This window comes from Chrysemys picta, chromosome 10 (assembly GCF_011386835.1).
Source record: "Chrysemys picta bellii isolate R12L10 chromosome 10, ASM1138683v2, whole genome shotgun sequence".
NCBI lineage: Eukaryota > Metazoa > Chordata > Testudines > Emydidae > Chrysemys > Chrysemys picta.
The window spans coordinates 86,065,228-86,085,828 of record NC_088800.1 but is presented as its reverse complement, the minus strand read 5'-3'; the positions used below and the strand labels follow the sequence as shown (position 1 = coordinate 86,085,828).

Below are 20,601 nucleotides of genomic sequence, written 5' to 3'. Positions count from 1 at the left end.
CTTCAGTGCCAGTGGTTGAGTAGCTACCGAAGTAATGTTCATGGCTTCCACATCAGCTCTAGAAATCCCAGCATCTAGCAGCAAAGTGTTAGGCAGTGGTCCTGGCTTCTGAGATCTGAATCAATCATCTTCCAGACAACATGTGCTAATTTGCTAGTGGCAAGGATCAAAGCATCCCATTAGCAAGCTTAAGAAGTGGTATTGGTGTCCGTCCAGTATAGCATCACTCCCTCGCCCTCCCCTCCTGCCAGAGAAGAGCCGCTGTAACTGCGGCTGCCAGGAGCACAGGACAGCTGTGGTTGGGAAGGGGGAGAGGTGGATCTGGAAGAAGAAGGGTAACACTGATGATAGGACTCAGAGCGGGGGAACTGAAGCTGTTTTACTTGCTCATTATGGTTTTGGATAATATTGTCTTATTTGATATTGAAGTGTTCGAGTCATTGTAAAAATTAATAAATAAGAAGAATAAAAAATTACATTGTAATAAACTATGCTGATGTAATAAAAGCAAAAATGTCCCTGGTCATTTAGAAGAATAGGGTAAGTAGTAGCCTATATATAAAAATGTAGTCACGTTTTTGTCTAACGTTTGATATGGATTCCCCTATTCCCCTACCAGAGTGAATGAGCCATAGAAGTACAAGGACGGGCCACACCACTTGTCCCATATGGCAGGGAGGGGGCTGTTCTTGGTGATCAAAAGTCCCAGATGGAGGCTGTTGGGTGGCTCTCTTTTGGCTCTCCTTCACTCTACTCAGTACCAAACTGTGGGAGACTCCCTGTTTCAGATCTTTGCTCTGGCATTCCCTATATTAATTATAATGCTGAGCCAACTCTTCGGGCTGGTCTACACTGGGGGGAGGATCGATCTAAGATATGCAACTTCAGCTACGCGAATAGCGTAGCTGAAGTCCAAGTATCTTGGATCGAATTACCTGGGGTCCACACAGCGCAGGATCGACGGCCGTGGCTCCCCCGTTGACTGCGCTACCACCGCTCGCTCTGGTGGAGTTCCGGAGTCGACAGTGAGCGCGTTCGGGGATCGATATATCGCGTCTTAACGAGACGTGATATATCGATCCCGGATAAATCGATTGGTACCCACCGATACAGCAGGTAGTGAAGACGTACCCTTAGTGAAGTCAACGGGAGTCTTTCCATCTCCCGCACAGGGCTCTGGATCAGACCCTCGCTGATAAGTCAGATCCTGCCAGTTGAATCACAGCGGTGAGAGAAATAGTCTATGAATCAATGGGAAGTTATTACAAAAGCATTGCCTCTACAACCATTGGAGACTCTAAAATGTCCACTGAGAACTCTTCCTCAAATTTGTTTCATTCAGTTGCGGTCTCTCTCCATCTCTCCATTTTGATTTTCACATGCGACATTAGCTTGGATTACATCCAGCCAACATGCAAAGAGCTATATGGGGGGGGGAGGGGGTGTTGTGTTCTTTCTTGGGCCTGATCCTGGAATCTCTTATGCACATGTTTCACTTCACTGAAGTCAATGGGACTCCTCATGGCAGTGAAGTTAAGCACGTGTGTGTTGGCACGACCAGGGCCTCGGCTGAAATATCAAGCACTGGGACTCCTACATATAAAATTCAGCAGTGGAAATGCCAAGCAGGATGAGTCACTTCAAATGTTGAATTAGAAACAAGACACGTGTCAGCCACGTGACTCCTCTGAAGACCTATGAGCCTACTCATCTCCCACGGACTTGGATCAGCTCCTGTGGAGGCAGAATGGCAGAAATACGGCATCTCACTTGGAAACCAGCGGGATCTGCTTCTAGTTCAGATTTGACAAAAATCTGATGGTCACAATTTAAATGCCAAAATGTCTGTTTTTCAACGCCTACTTGGGTTTGTATGGAAATCTCGCTCACCTTTCAGCACTGCTCCTCCCTACATGACAGTCCCCTGACTTCCCTTATCTCTTTCCTCGCACACCAAGTTATCATGCTCTCCTCACACAAGAGGATTTAACATTGAAGAATTAGGGAGAGAATTTTCAATTTCACTGAGTGGACTTTTTGTAGTTCTAATAACTGATGTAAATAATTGTTGTGCTTCCACAGCCGGTATTAGACCCAATGCTGAGTATTGCATGTCTACTGGAGCTGGCGTTCTCCAATGCATGATAGCAGAAAATTGTTGATGGAGCTAAAATTTCTCTAGATTGGATGTTAACTCATAGGTAGATCTTTGTTTTAAGAGAGAAATTGATTATTGTAAGGGCGCACATTCAAATCTGAACTAGCATCTGTTCCATTGCACCTACTGTTGTTTTATAGTTAGCTTCTCATCCACAGCAGTAAATATATCCTACATTAATTTACTAATTAGGTTTTACTAGCCAAAATCTTACCGTTTACCTGCTGTTTTTTTGGTGGTAGTTGTTTCAAACACACACAGAGACACAGACACACACACACAGTTTAAATTTAAACTTTAAATTTTCACAATTTAAATTTAAATTTCCCTGTTAAACACACAATTTCCCAAAGTGAACACAAATCCACACCACATTCTGAACAGCTTGGCTTAGGGTGACCAGACAGCAAGTGTGAAAAATCGGGACGGGAGTGGGGTACTAGGAGCCTATATAAGAAAAAGACCCCAAAATCGGGACTGTCCCTATAAAAAAATTGGGACATCTGGTCACCCTAGCTTGCCTTGACTAATGAATTATAAAAGATTAATTTTCTACTTGAGGTACCTGTCTGCATTGCTGCACAGGGCTATATTGTGATGCAGTTATTCTTCTGTATTTTTGATACATGCACCCAGAAATTAAATCTTCATTTCCTTTTGTGCTTTTATTCTTCATGTTAGCATGAAGTCACCATCTGCTATTGTTATACAGAAGCCCATGAAGTCTACAGATTGATTCTCCTGACTTATAGAAAAGAATCATTTGGCATTGTGTGTATTACATAGGAAGAAGTTGGTTTAATCCCTACACTAATGCCGTGAATACAACACATCACTGCAGATGAAGAGGACTGTATTAGACCAATACATATTCAAGGCCAATGGTACATTTCAAGAGTTAATTCAAACAGCGATTAGGTAGTCTAGGAAAAACATAATTTTGTATCTTGACTATGTGGTCAGCTTCTACTGATTCAAGTCCTAATGCAGCAAAGTCCTTAACCAAGTACCTAAGGGTTTTGCTGACCTGGGGCCTTAACTTCTCAAGTTATAATAGGATTAGCCAATGGAGATGCAAAGGGAGCTACATCTTTGAGGGCTTTGTTTAAAGCAGATTATCCTGCACTGAGAGGTGGAAATGCTTGAACAGATCTTTGCCCCTCTCTAAATTCAGTATCTGGCTCACATGACATGCATGCAACAAATTGACTTCATTGCATATACCAGACATGTCCCTAAAATGGAGATTACCACTCAGAGTTATTGTGTACCATGGTGTCTTGTTCCGAAAGCTGGGTTTGTCTCCACTATATGTTCACTGCCTATTCATTACCTACTGAGAGCATCTCTAATGTCTTCAAAATCTGCCAGTTATCCCAAGAGAACAAAAAGATGGGAACCCTCACTTAAAGAAAACCACAGGCCTAAACCACTGAAAGCCACAATCTACATGTTTCCCAGATTCTCATGGTTGGAACATGGTCACAATGACTTGTGTCCCTGTAAACTGGGACAATAGAAACTGAGCTGAACTCTCAGCCATAAAGGAAAGCAAAGTTAGCATTAGGATCAGACAGACTGTCCCAGAGCTGGTGGTGAAAATTTCCCCATCAAAATTTGATTTTTTGACAAAAAAATAGGTCATTGAGAATTCAAAATTTGGAAAATTTTGACTGTCACCAGAATGCTGTGAACTGTCACTTGCAGCATTAGTGAGTTGCATGTAGCCTGTTACATCATGCAGCATTCAGCATGTCACCACAGCCTGGCACAAACACATTACCCCAATGACATATCCTACCGGGCAATCTTCCCATATTATCAGGGTCACTTAAAACGGATGTTAAAAAACTTAAAAACCCCAAAACACCCCCCCCAAAAAATATATTTAAAAAAACCCAAACATTTTATCAGCTTTTCAACGTTATTAAAAGATAAAGATGCCATTGGAAATATCAGATACTTTGTGTTACTTGAATATCCGTGTCAACAATAGATCATAGGGGTAGTGGGATGTGGAATAGCCTGATGTGTCTATTGCACCACTAAAATGATCTAAACAATGGGCTAGTTATATATTATATGATGTTTTCCTCCCCCAGGCATCTGAGCTATTGAAAATACCATTCCAAATACCTGTAGATTTGACTGAGGAAGCAAAGGCAGGAAATGCCATGGCTATCAACAGAGATTCAAGAGGGACCTGGTATTCACAGGCAATCTGTTCACCTGGAAACAGTGACTTTGTTCAGGCACATTCAAAAGTCTCCATATGGGAAGAGAACAGTTTATATTGATGCCAGTGCTCTAGTGCACACGTGATCTATTAAATACAGACTTTAGGAAAACCAGTTGGGTCACAAACAAGAATGTGTCCCTCAAAAAGAGATGGGGTATATTTTTAGTTGTCACATACCAGGTAGTCTGGATAGAAGACCAACCTGTCATTTCCTCTAGGACACAGGGCTGATGGCAGGGGCCTGCCCAGCATGAGTGCTGACTTTTGATAGCTGAACCAGCATTTCTGGTCTCTTTAGCAAGAATGGATTGCACCAAGAAAGCTATGCACAATAAAACCAATTGTTACTATGTCTGCCTCCCCCTTTGCTCCCCCCACCGCAAAACAACCAGATTTCTTCTCCTAAAACACCCCCCTTCCCCGACCCATTTGATACTCTAATAGGGAAAGCACTATTACATTTGATCTAGTAAGTGGCATTTAATGAAGAGTCAAAAACGCAGTTAAGTATCCCATTTGTTTCCCAGTGAGTGCATCAGATGAACATTTACCATTTGGCTCATGCAGACACAGAGCCTTCTGTGTCAAATTGCTTTCCATCTCCTGGCTTCCCAAAGCAACATCTACAACTACACTAAATAATGACTGGCACTAGCACATAGGATTAAAATTGTGTAGGGACAACAAAATCCCCCTTCAATTGTTCCTGGAAATCCTGGCTGAGATATACAAACCTTTCCTGTTTACATGCAGAGCTTTTTCCAATTGCTTTTTTCATTGAATTGATACGGGGTTGTTTTTGTATATTAGCTAATGAAACTTTTTCCTGGAAAAGCAGCAAGACTTAGATGCTCATTAACTTGAAGATACCGACCCCTCTAATGTGTCTGGACAAAGTCTGTCTTTTTAGCTTACTGAGGCTTCTTAAAATTGCAGTCCATTTTTTTGTGGGGGAGCAGGGGATAATGGGAGAAAAATGCAATGTCCCTTGTATCTTTTTAGTTCAGAAAAATATATGTATTGAACCACCACTTTGTTGTCTACACAAGACAAAAAAAGAAAGAATTTACAAAGGAGACCAGACTTGTATGTATAGTTACATTTCCTCCATGCAGTTTCATATTTGCAAGAAGTGAGAAAAGCCATTACAGCTATACCCAGCAGATGTTTTAATCATGGTCTCTTCTTGTCGATTTACAGCATTCAGGTTTTGACTGATGTGACAGAAAATAAAGCAGACAGCTAGATTTATCACTGCTCCAATCTCTAATCACTCGCCAGTGTTACTCCCTGGAGCACTGTGGGGATAATGATGTTTAGCATAACACCAGAAAACATCTTCCTCTCTTCATTAATGCCAGACTTGGAGAAATAGCCTCCTCCTCCCCCCACTAAAAACCAGAAAGTTGGCAGAAACTCCCGCTCAGATTAATATGATGGCTCCTAAATTAACATGCAGACTTTACTGTTACTTTTTACTGAAATTGACTGCCAAGTGACCTGGAAAACAATCGCTTCCCTATGACCCACTTAAAACCTGGAACACTTCAACTTTTCCCCTCCAAAGAGCCAGTACTTCCCATTGGTAACACATGCTACGAGTCCTGCTGCAATGGGAAAGGGAGCTACCCAATGCTGCTGCAGCGAAATTAATCACAGGTTGTGTCATTATCCACTAACAGGTGCAAATGCTACTTTCTGAGTAACCGAGAGCTTGACATTTTTAAAATAACAAATAAATAAAAAGTTTTTAAAACTAAAGCAGGCACCCTACACAATAATCTAATGATCAGAGAGCTTGGACTACAGCTGAGTTCTGGTTGACTGAGGAATGGGGTCAAACCTGAATAATAAACATCCACATCAAGACTCTAATGTGCTTTGTTCACTTAGGGTGCAAATAAAGTTAGGCATGCACTTAAGTCTTTGTAGGGCTGGCTCCCAGCTCAGTACACTGCTCCATACAGGGTCTCATTTAAAAAGCCATTTGATAAGGTAAAATTAGGCTTTGATCCTGCAAAATACATATACGGGCACTTAAATTTGCAGGATTCTGGCCTTACTTTCTACCTTAAAATTAGTTAGAAATATCATTATGAAGTTTCCCAGATCCTGGCCCTGATATTGTTTTATGTCTAATACAAATACAGGAACTTCCCCTGCTGCCACCCAGTGTGCTAAAGGAGTCTCTGGATAAATGACCCTAAGTCTGGTGCCTGCTATCAGCTGCCACACTTCATCCCCACCACTCCCACTTAATTGGAAGGCCAGAAGCCCAAACCCCAAGTGCTGCCTGGAGACTGTGGCACCCCCACATTCTCAGCTGCAAGGTCACGCCCTTCAACGTCCACGTAGCCCCACTACGGGCTATCCGAGGAGTGCTTCATCGCACTCTGGTGCAGACACTCTATGCCGATGGGAGAGAGCTCTCCTGTCCGCACAACACATCCACCTTCGCGAGAGGCAGTGGTAGCACTGTCCACACTGGTGCTCAGGTCAGTGTAACTCACGTCGCTCAGGGGGTGGCTTAGGTCTGGTCTATACTACCCGCCTGAATCGGCGGGTAGAAATCGACCTCTCGGGGATCGATTTATCGCGTCCCATCGGGACGCGACAATCGATCCCCGAATCGGCGCTCTTACTCCACCAGCGGAGGTGGTAGTAAGCGCCGCCGACAAAAAGCGGCAGAAGTCGATTTTGCCGCCGTCCTCACAACGGGGTAAGTCGGCTGCAATATGTCGAATTCAGCTACGCTATTCACGTAGCTGAATTTGCGTATCTTAAATCGACTCCCCGCTGTAGTGTAGATGTACCCCAAGTCACACCTCTGAGCGATGCAAGTTATACCGAAGTACGTGGTAGTGTAGACCGGGCCTAAGACAGCCATGAAAATAAAGAGTTTGGTCCTGCTTCTAAATGGGATAGGAGAGGAGGCCCATTAATAAACCGATTAAGCAGAGGACGGTGTTTTACCTTTATTTCTCTTGCCACAGGGTCCTACCAATATCAGACGGCCTGGCCTAGAGAGGGGAGCCGCGCAGCAACAGCAGAGCCAGCACATGGGCAGAGCTCTGGAAACTGGCTTGGACGGTTGGCCCAAAAGGCACAGATAGAAGGCTGATGGAAAGGGCGTGACGGGGGTGCACAGCTGGGCTCAAACCAACACGTGCTGACCCCGTGCTACCGCCCGCCAGCATTGCCGGAGTGACAGCAGCAGCATGACGACGTGGGACAAAAAGCCAACAGGTATTTAAAACTCTTTGAGACAGGCATGAAATAACAGAGAGGCCCCGTGCGGGAGAGGCTGGCCTGGAAACAGCCTGTGGCACCCACACCACGTCCGAATGGATCGTCTTGTTAAGCCCCCCAGGGCTGGGGGACCTACTCTAGGAACTGGCACGGCTTTGCCTTTGTAGGGCTGTACGCTACGCTCCCCTTTGATATGTGGCCCCTGTGCCCCTCCCAGCCCACGCTGCACTAGGCAGATGGGAGCAGCAGCATAAGGACCCTGCCTCTTCCCAGGGAGGTGCCAGGGCCCCTCTTTGGACTGTCCATACACAGTGAATCACCAGGGAAGAAGGGATAAAGCTGAAGGGACGGGGAAAGCAGTTGCGTTCTGAGCCACGTTCTCCCTCCTGCACAGAACGGGGAAGGGTGCTCAATCTTTGACCCTGAGCAGTGGGAGGGATGGGCTGGAAGATGCACGTTACGGTGGCACAATCTCTCTGCTGCAGGTGTTCAAAATGGCTGGCAACTGGACACTAAATACATAGCACTGCCTAGTGCCCTCCGAGGGAAAGGTGAGCCCCTAGAACCCTTATTATGCTTTCCTGTCCAGCGTGAACACGGATCCCACTGAAATCCACGGCAGTACCCTCACTGGCAGGATCTCACCCGGCTGCAGAGATGTTAGCGCCACCGTTTAGTTACGGAGAGCGGCCACCGGATGCAAATCTCCAAGGGGGCTGCAGTATTACCACCCGAGAGGGAAGCAAGCGGGACGGCCCATCTTACAGCTACTTGGTATGTGCACTTACTCCTAGATTTTAAAGGCCAGAACGGACCATGGGGTCATCTAGTCTGACTTCCTGTCTAAAAGAGGCCAAGGAATGTCACCCCGTTACTCCTGTATTGAGCCCAATAACAGTGGCCTGAGCCATTATTGCCCATTTGTATGGGTGGTCCCACAGTATGTGACAGCAGCTGTAGGGAGCGCACCCTGAATTAGGCACGCAGCTGCATGTGCAACTCCGCACCTCGCTGCATAAAAACCAAGCCATACGTTCTTCGCCCCCTCCAAAAAGCCAGGGCTGCCCCTTACCCCTTTGCAGATTGCCACAGCCTCCTTGGACATGGATTTGGGATAGGCTACGTTGTGCTCCATAATGGACTGGAAAAGTTCATCTTCATCTTCCCCTTCAAAGGGCGCCTAGGGAGGAAGAGAGAGAAGACAGGTTAAGTGGCATATCATTGTTTTGGAATAACATTTGTGTTTATGATCTTCAGGTAGGAAGTCAGCCACCTTTCATTTCTCCGGGCGCTTCATGACTGATCTCTTTCAGATTGGCAGCCTCTCCCCATGGCTGTGATCCACGACGCTTGATCCCCAGCACCGCACAAAGCACTGCCCCCACCCCCCCCGATATTTGCCGGGGACAAAACAAATTGCTCTTCAACTGCTGCTCACAATGGAATTTAACAAAATCCCATGGGAATCAATGAAAATTCAATTACCTGGCCAGCTAACATTTCATAGAGCAGAACTCCAAATGCCCACCAATCCACCGACTTCCCATAGGGCTGATAAGCAATGATCTAAAAACAACAAAAACAGCAGGATTACGACGCTTCAATTATTAGCCTGTTGGCACAATGCGAAATAATTCCAAGCCTTGGTCCAGGTCAAAAGGACAAGGATATTTATTTGTGGTCAGATTTTCAGAAGTGATGAGTACTTGCAGCTGCTGTTGAAATAGACAGTAACGGCAGGTATTCAGCACCTTTGCAAGTCAGGCATTGCATAGCACTTGTTAACATGGCATATGCAGAACATCAGGAAAAACAAAACATTCACTCTGATTTTTCAACTAGCATGTATTTTTTTTTTGTAATGCAGAACACATGGTGTCTTAAATACAGCCTGCTATGAGCTTCAGCTCTAAGAAGCCAGGTAAATTGAGATATTGCCTGAAAAGTCAATGCACGACAAGAGAGAACAATAATACGATCAGAGTGATCAGGTTTGCTCACAACTGTAGGGTCCCCCTGCCCAGATTCATCACTACAGATACAACATTGTTTCAATTCGAAAGATTAGGCCAAATTCTACTCTCATTCACAGTGGTGTAAAACGGGATTAATTCCACTGATTTCTCTACAGTTGCTCTGGAGTAATCGTACAGAATTTGGCCCTCTAGGTATATTCAGTAGAGATATATCTTTCAAAAGGGCTTATGAAATTTTAGTAATTAAAAATCTCAACATTTGAAGCTATTAGATTGCATTTTTATTTCATTAAATAGTTCAAACTGCCAGAAAAGAAAAAAGAAAAAGAAAAAAAAAAAGCTCCCACAACTGTGCAGCATCACATTTGCTTACAAATCTGATCATTTTGGAGGTAAAATGGATATAATACAATTTTCAATTGAAAGCCGTTACAGTTTTGAAATTTCAAGAGTCAAAATTTCATTGGAATAAGGGTCAATTTCTTGTCTCAAAACGTGACATTTCACATTTTTTTGCATGGCTCTTTTTGTGAAAACTTGTGGCTGTGAAATCACAGTCTATACAACCTTGCCATGAAATCAGCAAGATCATTTATCAGCTTTGCACACAGCTTGGTTTAAATTCTCCTAAGTCATGAACAGCCATCAGTCAGGGCAGAGTACAACTGGAGGAATGTCTGGCACAGAAAAACTCTCCTTCTAGTGAAATAAATTGAAAGCTCAAAAATTGTTCCGGTGCATCGCAAGGTTGAAGTTACAATTCTGCTTCCAGAGAAACTCCACTTTGATAGCAAAGTTGTTCAGTGGAGAAAAACCGACCAGACCATGAGAAAGTCCCACTTTACCTAAATAAGCCTTCTCCACTTCACGTTCTTCAAAAATAGAGGCAGTTATATTGCACCACAGTTTATGCTTTATGCATGCAGACATTGCTGGTATGTATTCCTGCATTAGAAGCGGACCAGAGACTGTTTCCAGAAATGCGAGTCCCTGCACAGTAATCAGACCATTAGCAATCTGCATGATCACTAGCGGACTTCAGACTTGTTTCAAGATTGTGAACCTCCTAAGTCGCTTCACAGTATCTTGAATAAGGGCCCAGGCTATCACGGTCAATGGGATTGTTCATGTACTTAAATTTAAGCACATGCTCTAAGGGCTTTGCTGGAACAGGGTCAGAATACTCATTGGCTTGTGTGATTGAGCCCCAAATGAACAAAGTACCTTGCCCACATGAAAGGACAATTTAGACACACCAGCATAGATTGTGTGTCTTCATCATAGAAAAAGCTAATGTACAATCCCACTGCACAACCGGGACATTTCCAGCCCAACTATGGTGCTACTAGCATGTGTTTTGATTTCCCAGCTATTTAAGGAAAGTAACTACTCCAGCAATCAGCCCTCCTGAGAGTGAAGGAGAGAAGGAGGAACACCGTTTGTTCTACCAAGCTACTGAGTCAGCCGGTCCAGCTGTCTGAATGACGGTGCATATGGGGGAGTCTGGGAGAGTCCATGTTTCTGTCATTTTATTTTCCCATTTTCAAATGAGGAGGTCACTCTAGTCTTGGGTACCAATGATCAAAGGGGAAGCAGGAAGGAAACCCGAGCGCACGCGCACACACAGTTCTAACCAGGCTGGAAACTGAATCTAAGGAACCCGGCTTCGGCAGAGAGCGAATCGGTGCTGTGAAGGGCTTTTTCAAGCCCCAGTTTATTTGCTTAGCTGCTGCTGCTGGGCCTCGTTTCAGCGTACAGAGTTTGACAGGCCTTAGGCTGTGCCATCTGTTACTTAACGCAGAACAATTACACAATTTATTCATCCTAATTACAGAATTCTATTCTGAATAGATTCATATATTCAAATATGAATGCAAATCACATGCTAATCACAGTAAAATATACATACACGTGATTCAGTTCAACTCCAAGAGGTTTTTCTTTCTGTTCCCACCTCCCCACCCCCCACATTTGACTGAGGCCCCGATCCTGCAGTCTGATCCGCACAGACAGACATCTGAGCCCACATGGAGCCCCATTTCTCTCCCACATAAAGAGAAATCCCCTGGCACATTCCACCTCCCCCTCCCTCGGAGAACAACATCCCCAAAGAACAAAAGGCAAGTGGTTATTTTTCAGATTACTCTGTCAATCTTCCATAATGCAAACAGCCATTTGCATTTGATTACAGCCATGAAATGGAGCAGGTTATAACAAGAGCTTCTCTCTTCCGACAGTTTGGAAAGGACCCGGCTACATACAAGAGGCTCATGGGGCAGGGTTCAGATAAACAATACATGACCAATCCTATCGGCCTAATAGATCAGAACCGTTCCAAAGTTACCACTCTGGTGTACGACACAGAGCCTGAATATGGCCTTTTACCATGATCCATTACTGCCCCATCAGGAAAATAAGGTGTTTTCAGTCTTTAAATCACAGGCCTCATCAAATGACCTACTAACAGCCTACTTTAAACCTACAAAAGCAATGACATTCAGTTAAGTTTAAAGATCACAGCGGATATGCTGTCCTTAACTTCACAGGGGTCCTGATTCAGCAAAGTACTTACACACGTGCCTGATTATAAATACCTGAGCAGTGTGCTTAAAATCAGGCACATAGCTTGTTGAATCGGGGACTGTTCCCTTTCCTTTCAGTGTTGCTGAACTACTCAGATCTGACACTGAGTGTCAGCTCTGAATTGCCTTGACTTCTAGTTCACTTAGTGTTCCTTTCACTTGGTTTTTGGTGATTTGCCAATGCCCTGGGAAATTCAGGGGTGAACTGCTCACACCAAAGTCCTCTAAGAGTAAAAAGTATTAAATAAAACAACCAAACAAAAAACCTTGTAGGAAACATCAGAAAAAACAACCACTAAAGAGCACTCTCTCTTCACAGGAAACTGTACCAGTGATAGTCATTCATACTCACTGCAGTCCCTTAGGTACCAGGGTGACTTGTACCTTATAACAGAGTCCCAGCAAATGGGTCAAGCAAGTCACAGGATGTTTCTAACATGAGGCCATGATAGCATAAAACATTTTCAGCTTCTTCATGAAAGGCAATAGAGCCTAGTGGAGAGTGAACTGCCCTGGAATTTGGGTTCTAATCTTGGCTCTGCTACGGAACAGCTGTGTGATGTTGGCCAAGTGCATGTGCATAGTTTCCCCATTTATGAAATGGGGATACATTTACTTCCTTCCTTGAGATCGACAGGTAAAGAGCACTATCAACGGGGTAAATAATAATAATATTCCTGAATCCATTAGCAATTTGCATCCTAATTTCCCATTCTCTGCTTTTCTATTGAAAAAACAAACGAAACCAAGGAAAATAAGTGTTTAAGTGATAATGCTCCGTTGACTACCAAAGGACGTGGTCATTTGTCCTGCTTTGAAGGAGTATTAATCACCCACAGCAACAGAGCTACTACTCTTAATACACAGAGGCTACATAATACACATTTGAGCTAGTAATTAACTATCTCCCTGGCTGAGATGAAACACAAAGTAGTTTAGAACACTGGGACATAATCTGACATACATCTGAAGGGGATTTATTTCCTTAAAATGTTTCAGTGGGTAAATACCAATGTTTCATTGCTGAGCATTCAGGCAGAATGTAAGAAAATTTCTTTGTTTTTTTAAAGGGGACAGGTATTTAGGAGCAAGTGCAACACTGGCTACCTTAAATAAATGGCTAACATGCCCCCAGGCGGTACTTCAAGCATAATTTGTCATACACAATGCCATCAGTTGTTCAAGTAATAAGCTGACACAAGCATTAAGATATTGAACAGTTTGGAGACATTGCTATGAAGTTATTTCAGAACACACCTGCAGCCTCTCATTGCGAGTAACAGGATGGGGATTATTTTAATAAGGGAATATTAGTCACTGGTAATTCCGTTTGTCATAGTTCTCTCTATCAGATGCAACGAGGAACCTGATCTGCCAGGCAAGGCCAGTGATACGCTGCCCACCCACTTGCAGTCCGACTAGAGACTTCCAGTACAAAGACAGGGAGATAACCCTCCGTCAAGGCTGGGATGGGAGAAGGGGCTGACTACAGCCAGAAGACCTACTGGTGAGTAGTTTTCCCTTGTCGGACGTTCCTCTTTTCCCATCCAATCCAGTGACACCATTTACAAACAATGGATGTTGCAAGCAGTGAGTGGATGGAGGTGCTTTACCTTACAGAAGTCCTGGAAGCCCTAATGGACAACAAAGGATCAGCAAACGAGGGCAGATCCAACAGGTCAGGCCAAATAAAGATGAGGACCAGGTGGTCACCTTACAGATTTCAGAAACAGACGCTGCTGCCCCCTGAGGCCAGTCTGCTCCAAATGTGAGCTCCAGTGAGAATCCCAGGAGAGGGGGAGAGATGGAGCCTTGTCCAATCATGAAGAAACCACGATCTAAGAGGGCAAAGATCATTGACTCTTGATTTCTGCACTCAAGGGGTCGGGGGAGCAGAAATGACTCCACCACCCAGGTAAGAAAACACAACATACAGATTCCCCACCTGGCAAAGACTGGCAATGAGGACTCAGCATTTCTGCGAGTACTTGGACACCAGCCAAATCAAGAGGCAGACCCAACTGAACAAAAAGAGCAGAACAAAGGGAGCTGTCACCCAGACAGGTGGCTGCCAAGTAGCACCAGTGGGCTGGCTAGACGGAGACAATGTATTAAGGTTCCCAGGACCATGGGTGTAGAATCACAGTTTGGGAGCTTATGAATGCCCCCGCTCCCCCCAGAGGCTGCTCAGAGCAGCCCCATAACAAGGAGGGAGGTATTGCTTTGAGAGCGCACTTATCCTGGGGCCTTGTAGAATAGGAAGAACCCAGGGAAGGCAGGAATTCCCCAGACCTAATGAAGGGGAGAATTTCTGCACATTTAACACCTTGCGAACTGGACCCTGTGAAGGCCAAAAGCCTCTTGGCTTCCATACACCTGCACCCTGAGCCAAAGCTGTGAAAGGGACAAAGTCCTTGTCAGCCTCCCTGAGTGAGGCAAGGCCTTATGGACTGACGTGGCTATTGAGCTGTCCTGCAGATTCCTGTACCGGGTTCCTGGACGTACAGGAGGGAGCCATTAGGAAGGGGAACCTGCCTCCCTGGTCAGAGCGTATTCACTAGAAAGGTCTCAGGCAGTCTTGAACTGTCAACCTACGTGCTGCAGCGCTGGTGCTGTAACAGACTACTGGCTCTTAGCTGTGAATGAATGGGTAGGGCACACGTCCCCAGGGCTGGGATGATGGTGAGCGGGCTCTCCATGGAAGATTTGGACATGAGAACAGGGATCTCTCTTGCACACACAGACGCAGAATTGCTAGGGAATCAGGACAGAGACAGGTCCCTACGAGGAATGGTCCTGGGAGAGGAGCATGGCCTGGAGACAGAGTAGCCTTGCCCCCAGATCCTAGCAGGAGAGCGTACCTGAGGAGGGGAAGATGGAGAAGGAGAGGCCCCCGAGTCAGAGGAACCCTGCTGCCCCATCCCAGTGAGAGGGAGTCTGGGTGTGGGGAGAAGAGCTCCTGGGGTGCAGGAGAAGGAGTGCAGAGAGATCCAGACCACATTCATAGGCAGGTGAGTGCCCATATCCCCAGCAACGAAGGTGACTCCACTAGACGCCACATTCCACTGGGATGGAGGGGGAATGATGATGGGGAACAAACTGGGCTGCCAGGGAAGGGGCAGAGACTGTACCCCAGGTACTGATCCCCAAGCCAGAAAACCAGGGAGGCCAGCAGTACATAGCTTACTAAGGGGGCTATGATGTTTGTTGGGTCTCTGTCCAGAGTTCTCAAGCTGGCTGGCCAACAGGCAGAGACCCAGTCGTGCTGCAAGGAAATGGAGCTGGCAACAGCCCTCTGTGTCTAGAGGAAGGGGATTGATTCAGGGCCAACAACCCGTGCTGAGCCCTTGAGAAGGTGGTTTGAGGGAGCGGGAGAGAATCTTCCCGCTGGTTCCCTCCTGTCTGGCCAGAACCCCTTAAAGTTGTGAGCAGGGTCTTTGCAGTAAAGAATGTCTCCTTGCTGCCTTCCCTCACCCTCCCTCCACCACCCAGCAGCTGGAAGAGGGCACTGAAAAGCTGGAATGGGAGCAGAGAACGGAGGCAACTCCTTGCTTGCAGGTCATAGAACGCTGGGAAGGAAGTGGGTGGACTGATGCTCAGACATTTGCTTTGACTGACAGGCCTTTGGCTTCCTTGCTGCAGGTAGGCACACATAGTAGTAATGCCTAACTGCTGCTGCTGGGTCAGTGGGAGAAGCAGCACAGACCACAGGAACATTTAAATGAATGAATGTTCAGTACAGTCCCGGGTGACACAGCCCACCTGCCAGAGCCTGGCAGACACAGTGATGGGCCCCTGTGGGAGCTGAGCACAACGGAGAATTGCTTTCCTGCAGGGAATTCTGACATTCCAACATTGGCATTCGTCCCGCTACGAGACAGGAAGGAGAAATTTTCCTTGTAATGGAAATTCTGAAAAAAAAAAATTGACTTTGAAGTGTTGAAATATTTTTGATCCAAACAAAACATTTAAGACTTTCCCGAAATCAAAATGTTTTATTTCAGTTTTTTGAAATGACTCAAAAATGCTTTGTTTTGAGTCATTTCAACATTAAACTGTATTTTCTTATGGTAACCCATTGCCTTATGGGAGCTGTAGTTTGGGAGCACAATGCCTTCATTTTCACCTTTGGCCCCGACTTCCGGCCTGAGGACATTTCCCACAATTTATCCAGAGTCATGTGACTGCCATGATGCACCAAACAGCTTGGGCAGAATGAAATCTGCACATTGCCTTATGGTAGATGTAATCTTACTGGGAGCCCCGCCTTTTGGAGAGAAGAGGGCAGAACTACAGCTCCCATAAGGCAATGTGTCAAAATAGGAAAGTGTAGTTTACGTTTTATTGAAGTCATTTGAAACAAATCATTTTGGGTCTGTTAAAAAAAAAGAAATATTCCAAATCAGGTCAAACCAATCCTAAATGAAATATTTTATTTTGATTTTCCAAATAGAAAAAAAAATCAATTTTTCCACCAAAAGTTTCAACTTTGTAGAAACTGCACGTTCTGTTGCAAAATCATTCCAATGGAAAATTCCCGGTTAGCTCTAGTGCCCATTTTGGTTTGCATGCATTCTGCAGCTGGTCCTAAAGGGATCGCCCTTATCTCTGGTTTGAAAAAACTCAAGCCACCTCCAGACTCAGTCACACAGGCATCGCTGAAGGAAATGCTGTCAACTGACAATTATTGTCGGAGGGCTTATGACAAAAGCTATTCAATGCATCTATTGAGTGACAAAAGCCACTGAAGCTATTGTGTTTTCTCTGCCTGTATCCATTCAAACCTTGGTCACAGAAGCAAAAGGTGTTTTATGAAATACACATTTCCAGAAGATATTTTTATCCTTGAAAACCCATCGCCTAGGAGCCTCTGCTGCTGCACATCTCGTTCCCTCACCTCGGGCGCAATGTAGTCGGGAGTGCCGCAAAAGGTCTTGGTAGTTGCTCCATCCCAGATGTTCTCCTTACACATGCCGAAGTCCGCGATCTTTATGTGCCCTTCGTTATCTAGCATCACGTTGTCAAGCTTTAGGTCTCTACAGCAGGACAGTAAAATAACTGTTACACAAAAGGGTCAAATTGAAAGGATATAGTAAAGAAAGCCAACAGACCTCCTGCATCCAAGCTCATTCAGGCAAAGGGCTCTCCCTCACACATACACTCTTTGTAGGAAGACGTCCTGGGGATAATGATTCAGAATGAAATCTAGGCATACCGGCGCCCAACTTTTTAAATGTTTATTCCACATAAACGCCAGGCTGGACAACACACTGGAAAAAATACTGTACAGAACAATCTTGCACTAGCAGGGAGATTGACTTAATAGATCATTTTTCATCTTTAATGTCTATGCACCTCAGAGTGTATTTGGAGTTCACATGTAACCTAAAGGTAGATGGTACCAAGTCAGAAAAGATTCTAGCATTATCTCAACTTCTCTTCCTAATGTAACACAACAGGCCTCTGTGCTGACCCGCAGAAGATACGAGTCTGCTACACCTCTCAGCTCAAGCTGTAGAGACTCATGCCTTCAGCTCTGGAGATGCCTGGCTCAGTTCTCCAGTGTCGGCTACGATGCGGCCAGGGGGTTACACTAAAAAAAAAAGAATTGGAGGGTAGTCTTTCAGTGAACGTTCAGTATTTCAAGTAGAAGTAGCTCCCCATGTAATTACCAAGCAGCTATGTGGTGTGTGTTATTATTTTCTTGTTTATGTCCTGTACAATAAGCCAAAGGTCTCTGTTTGGGGTAAGGGCGTATGTGCTGTATCTCTGTCCACAGGGTACAGCAAGGCCATCAGGCCGGTAACCTAGTGGTATGTCATGGTGCAAACTATGAACTCTGAGTCAATTGCCATCTGCTATCAAGATTTATGAAGTTGTGCCCAAGGCTGCAAATCTCTTTAACAGGATAATGGAAATCATACACCATAGAGCTGAAGTTGAGGGCACATCATGAAGTTAATGTCAATGTCAACCAGCTTGAGAGACAGGGCCAGATTCTCATCTCATGTAAACAGGCATAGCTCCGTTTCAGAGTAGCAGCCGTGTTAGTCTGTATCCGCAAAAAGAAGAACAGGAGTACTTGTGGCACCTTAGAGACTAACAGATTTATTAGAGCATAAGCTTTCGTGGACTACAGCCCACTTCTTCGGATGCATCCGAAGAAGTGGGCTGTAGTCCACGAAAGCTTATGCTCTAATAAATCTGTTAGTCTCTAAGGTGCCACAAGTACTCCTGTTCTTCTTTTCAGGTATAGCTCCATTGACCTCATAGAACTATGGAGAGTTAGGCTAGCTAAAGATCTAGCCCAGAGCCTCCAACCAGGAGAAGAACTACTGTAGTTCAAAAAGAAGGCAGACAATCACCTGAGTTTCTGTAAAGGTGTTTTTGTTTAAGTTCATGGTTTGGTTGCCCCTTTTCACAATACCTCTGTTATATGCTCTGGATCCGCTATTCTAACGCAAGTTACCCGTATTCGCTTCTAACCCAAGCTACAGGAGGGTCTACTGGAAAAGGAAGGCTGGAAAATAACCAGTAGTTAGGGTGGAAATAAACCCTTTGCTCCTCCTTGATTTCCCTCCAGCTAATATTTTAGTAGCAGCATCTAAACTCCTCTCCCTCTTTGGCTTCTCACCCAGCAGCCAATTGGCCTCCAGCATAAACATAATCATGCATACATTTCATCTACTAACTTGAGTCACAGTGGCAGAGTCTCTGGTACATGTACAAAGGTTCATCCTGCCTCTGACTGAGTGAATGCACCAGAATTATGGGGAAGAGATAATACAAGAGCTCTGGACTACAAATTCCCCAGTTAACTGAAACCATGCATCATGACTCAGCTCGGAAGGAACAAAGATGTCATGAGCTGGTTTCCCTGGTGTAATCACAAAAACGTTTGGGGAGCAGAGTGACGGGGAGACCAGGAGTAAGACTGGGTTAATCCTGAAGGGACACCGAGGGAGGAGTGTAAAGGTTTGGGGTGGACAATTCAACATTCAGTATTGCAACACACTTCATAGAGAAATTAAATTTAGCTATTTGGAGCCAAGATCATTCCATATGCAAAATTATACTTTAAGCACTTCCTCAGTTCGACAAATTGGTCAATTAAGTGAAAGTGCAATAGCGGGAATAGCACAATTTACAGTTGCTCACTTTTTGTTGGACTTCACTAACTATGGCAACGGTGCTTAGAATTTGGATTGGGCAAGGACAGATAAAGAAAAGGCTGCATTCAATTTTATAGGGAGAAGAAGCACAAAGTACTAGTGAACTTACAATGTCTCTCTGCAACAGCCAATGGCCAAAAAAAAAAAAAAAAAGTCCCTCATGTCTGGTTGTCCCGACTGCTTTCATCTTTGGAGCAGCGTTCAGTAACTCATGACTACACTAGTGCAGTCAGCATTCTCCTTCACGGGCAGTTAATGACATCTGACATTCATTAAGGATGTTCTGCTTTACCTTGGGCCTTGTGGAGACTCCAGCATGCGAAAGAGCGATGGCTAGTTTCAGTGCCTGGCCAGAAGCCTCGGAGTGCTGTCCAGGCCTGCCAGTAATCTAGCTAACCTAGAATGTTGTAACTCACATTGGAACGGTAAGTGCCAGGTTTATACCGCAAGTCTCAGGACAAACCACTCATAAGCACTCACAAAGTCTCAAAGATGAGAAAACAACGCTCCCTAGTAAAACACACATCTCACAATTCATCCACCCCACCAGCTCTGATTTATGTCGTCCAAACAGAAATGTAAAACAGGGAGGCAGGAAAAAAAATCAAAACCACTTTTATGAGCTCTCTTCCCTACAAAACCGGGGTAAAACAAAATCATGCTCTCATAAAGCACTAACATTAACAGGCCTCCAGTTCTATTCACTGCACGTATACCCCCCGGACAGCTGCCAAACTGTGCTCCATGACACTGCAATGGGCTGCAGCCCCAGTGGACTATTGTGCTGATTAGTAGGTCACTCCGCTGACACAGAAGAGACTCCTTGAACCCTAAGCACAAAGTCCAATCATTGTAATAAACAGACTCATATATTTGCACCAGTTCTTTAGAAGGGGAGAGAGGGAGAATATGTTCACCTACCGATAAACGATGCCTTTGCTTTGTAGGAAGAATAGGCCAATAGCAATTTCTGCTGCATAGAATCTGAAATTAAAGATTTAACAGGAATACTGATAATTAAAGCAGATAAATTAAAATGAAAAGCTTTCAAATCTAATTACACAAAATGAAACACACTGGGCCTACATCCCAAAAAGATAAAGGCAAGCGCACTGGAAAAACACTGGACAAGTATCATGCAAGAGTGACATAGCTTCCCCTCTGCCACAGATCGGGTAATAACACGACCAGGTTGCTGTGGGCTAGTGTGGGGCTGTCACTTCTG

The 20,601-nt window shown here is 44.8% G+C and overlaps 1 protein-coding gene across 4 annotated transcripts in view; it reads right to left on the bottom strand.

Annotated features, from left to right (window-relative positions):
* The window catches only part of PRKCB (protein kinase C beta), a 235,275-nt gene that overhangs the window by 27,053 nt on the left and 187,621 nt on the right, over positions 1-20,601 (bottom strand). For all 4 annotated transcript variants that reach the window (XM_005288918.3, XM_005288917.4, XM_005288920.5 and 1 more), the window contains 4 exons: positions 20,298-20,360; positions 17,102-17,240; positions 9,132-9,212; positions 8,719-8,826 (listed from right to left, as the gene is read on the bottom strand). In XM_005288918.3, the coding sequence (XP_005288975.1) occupies positions 8,719-8,826; positions 9,132-9,212; positions 17,102-17,240; positions 20,298-20,360 (391 nt within the window). The remainder of the gene's footprint in view (positions 1-8,718; positions 8,827-9,131; positions 9,213-17,101; positions 17,241-20,297; positions 20,361-20,601) is intronic.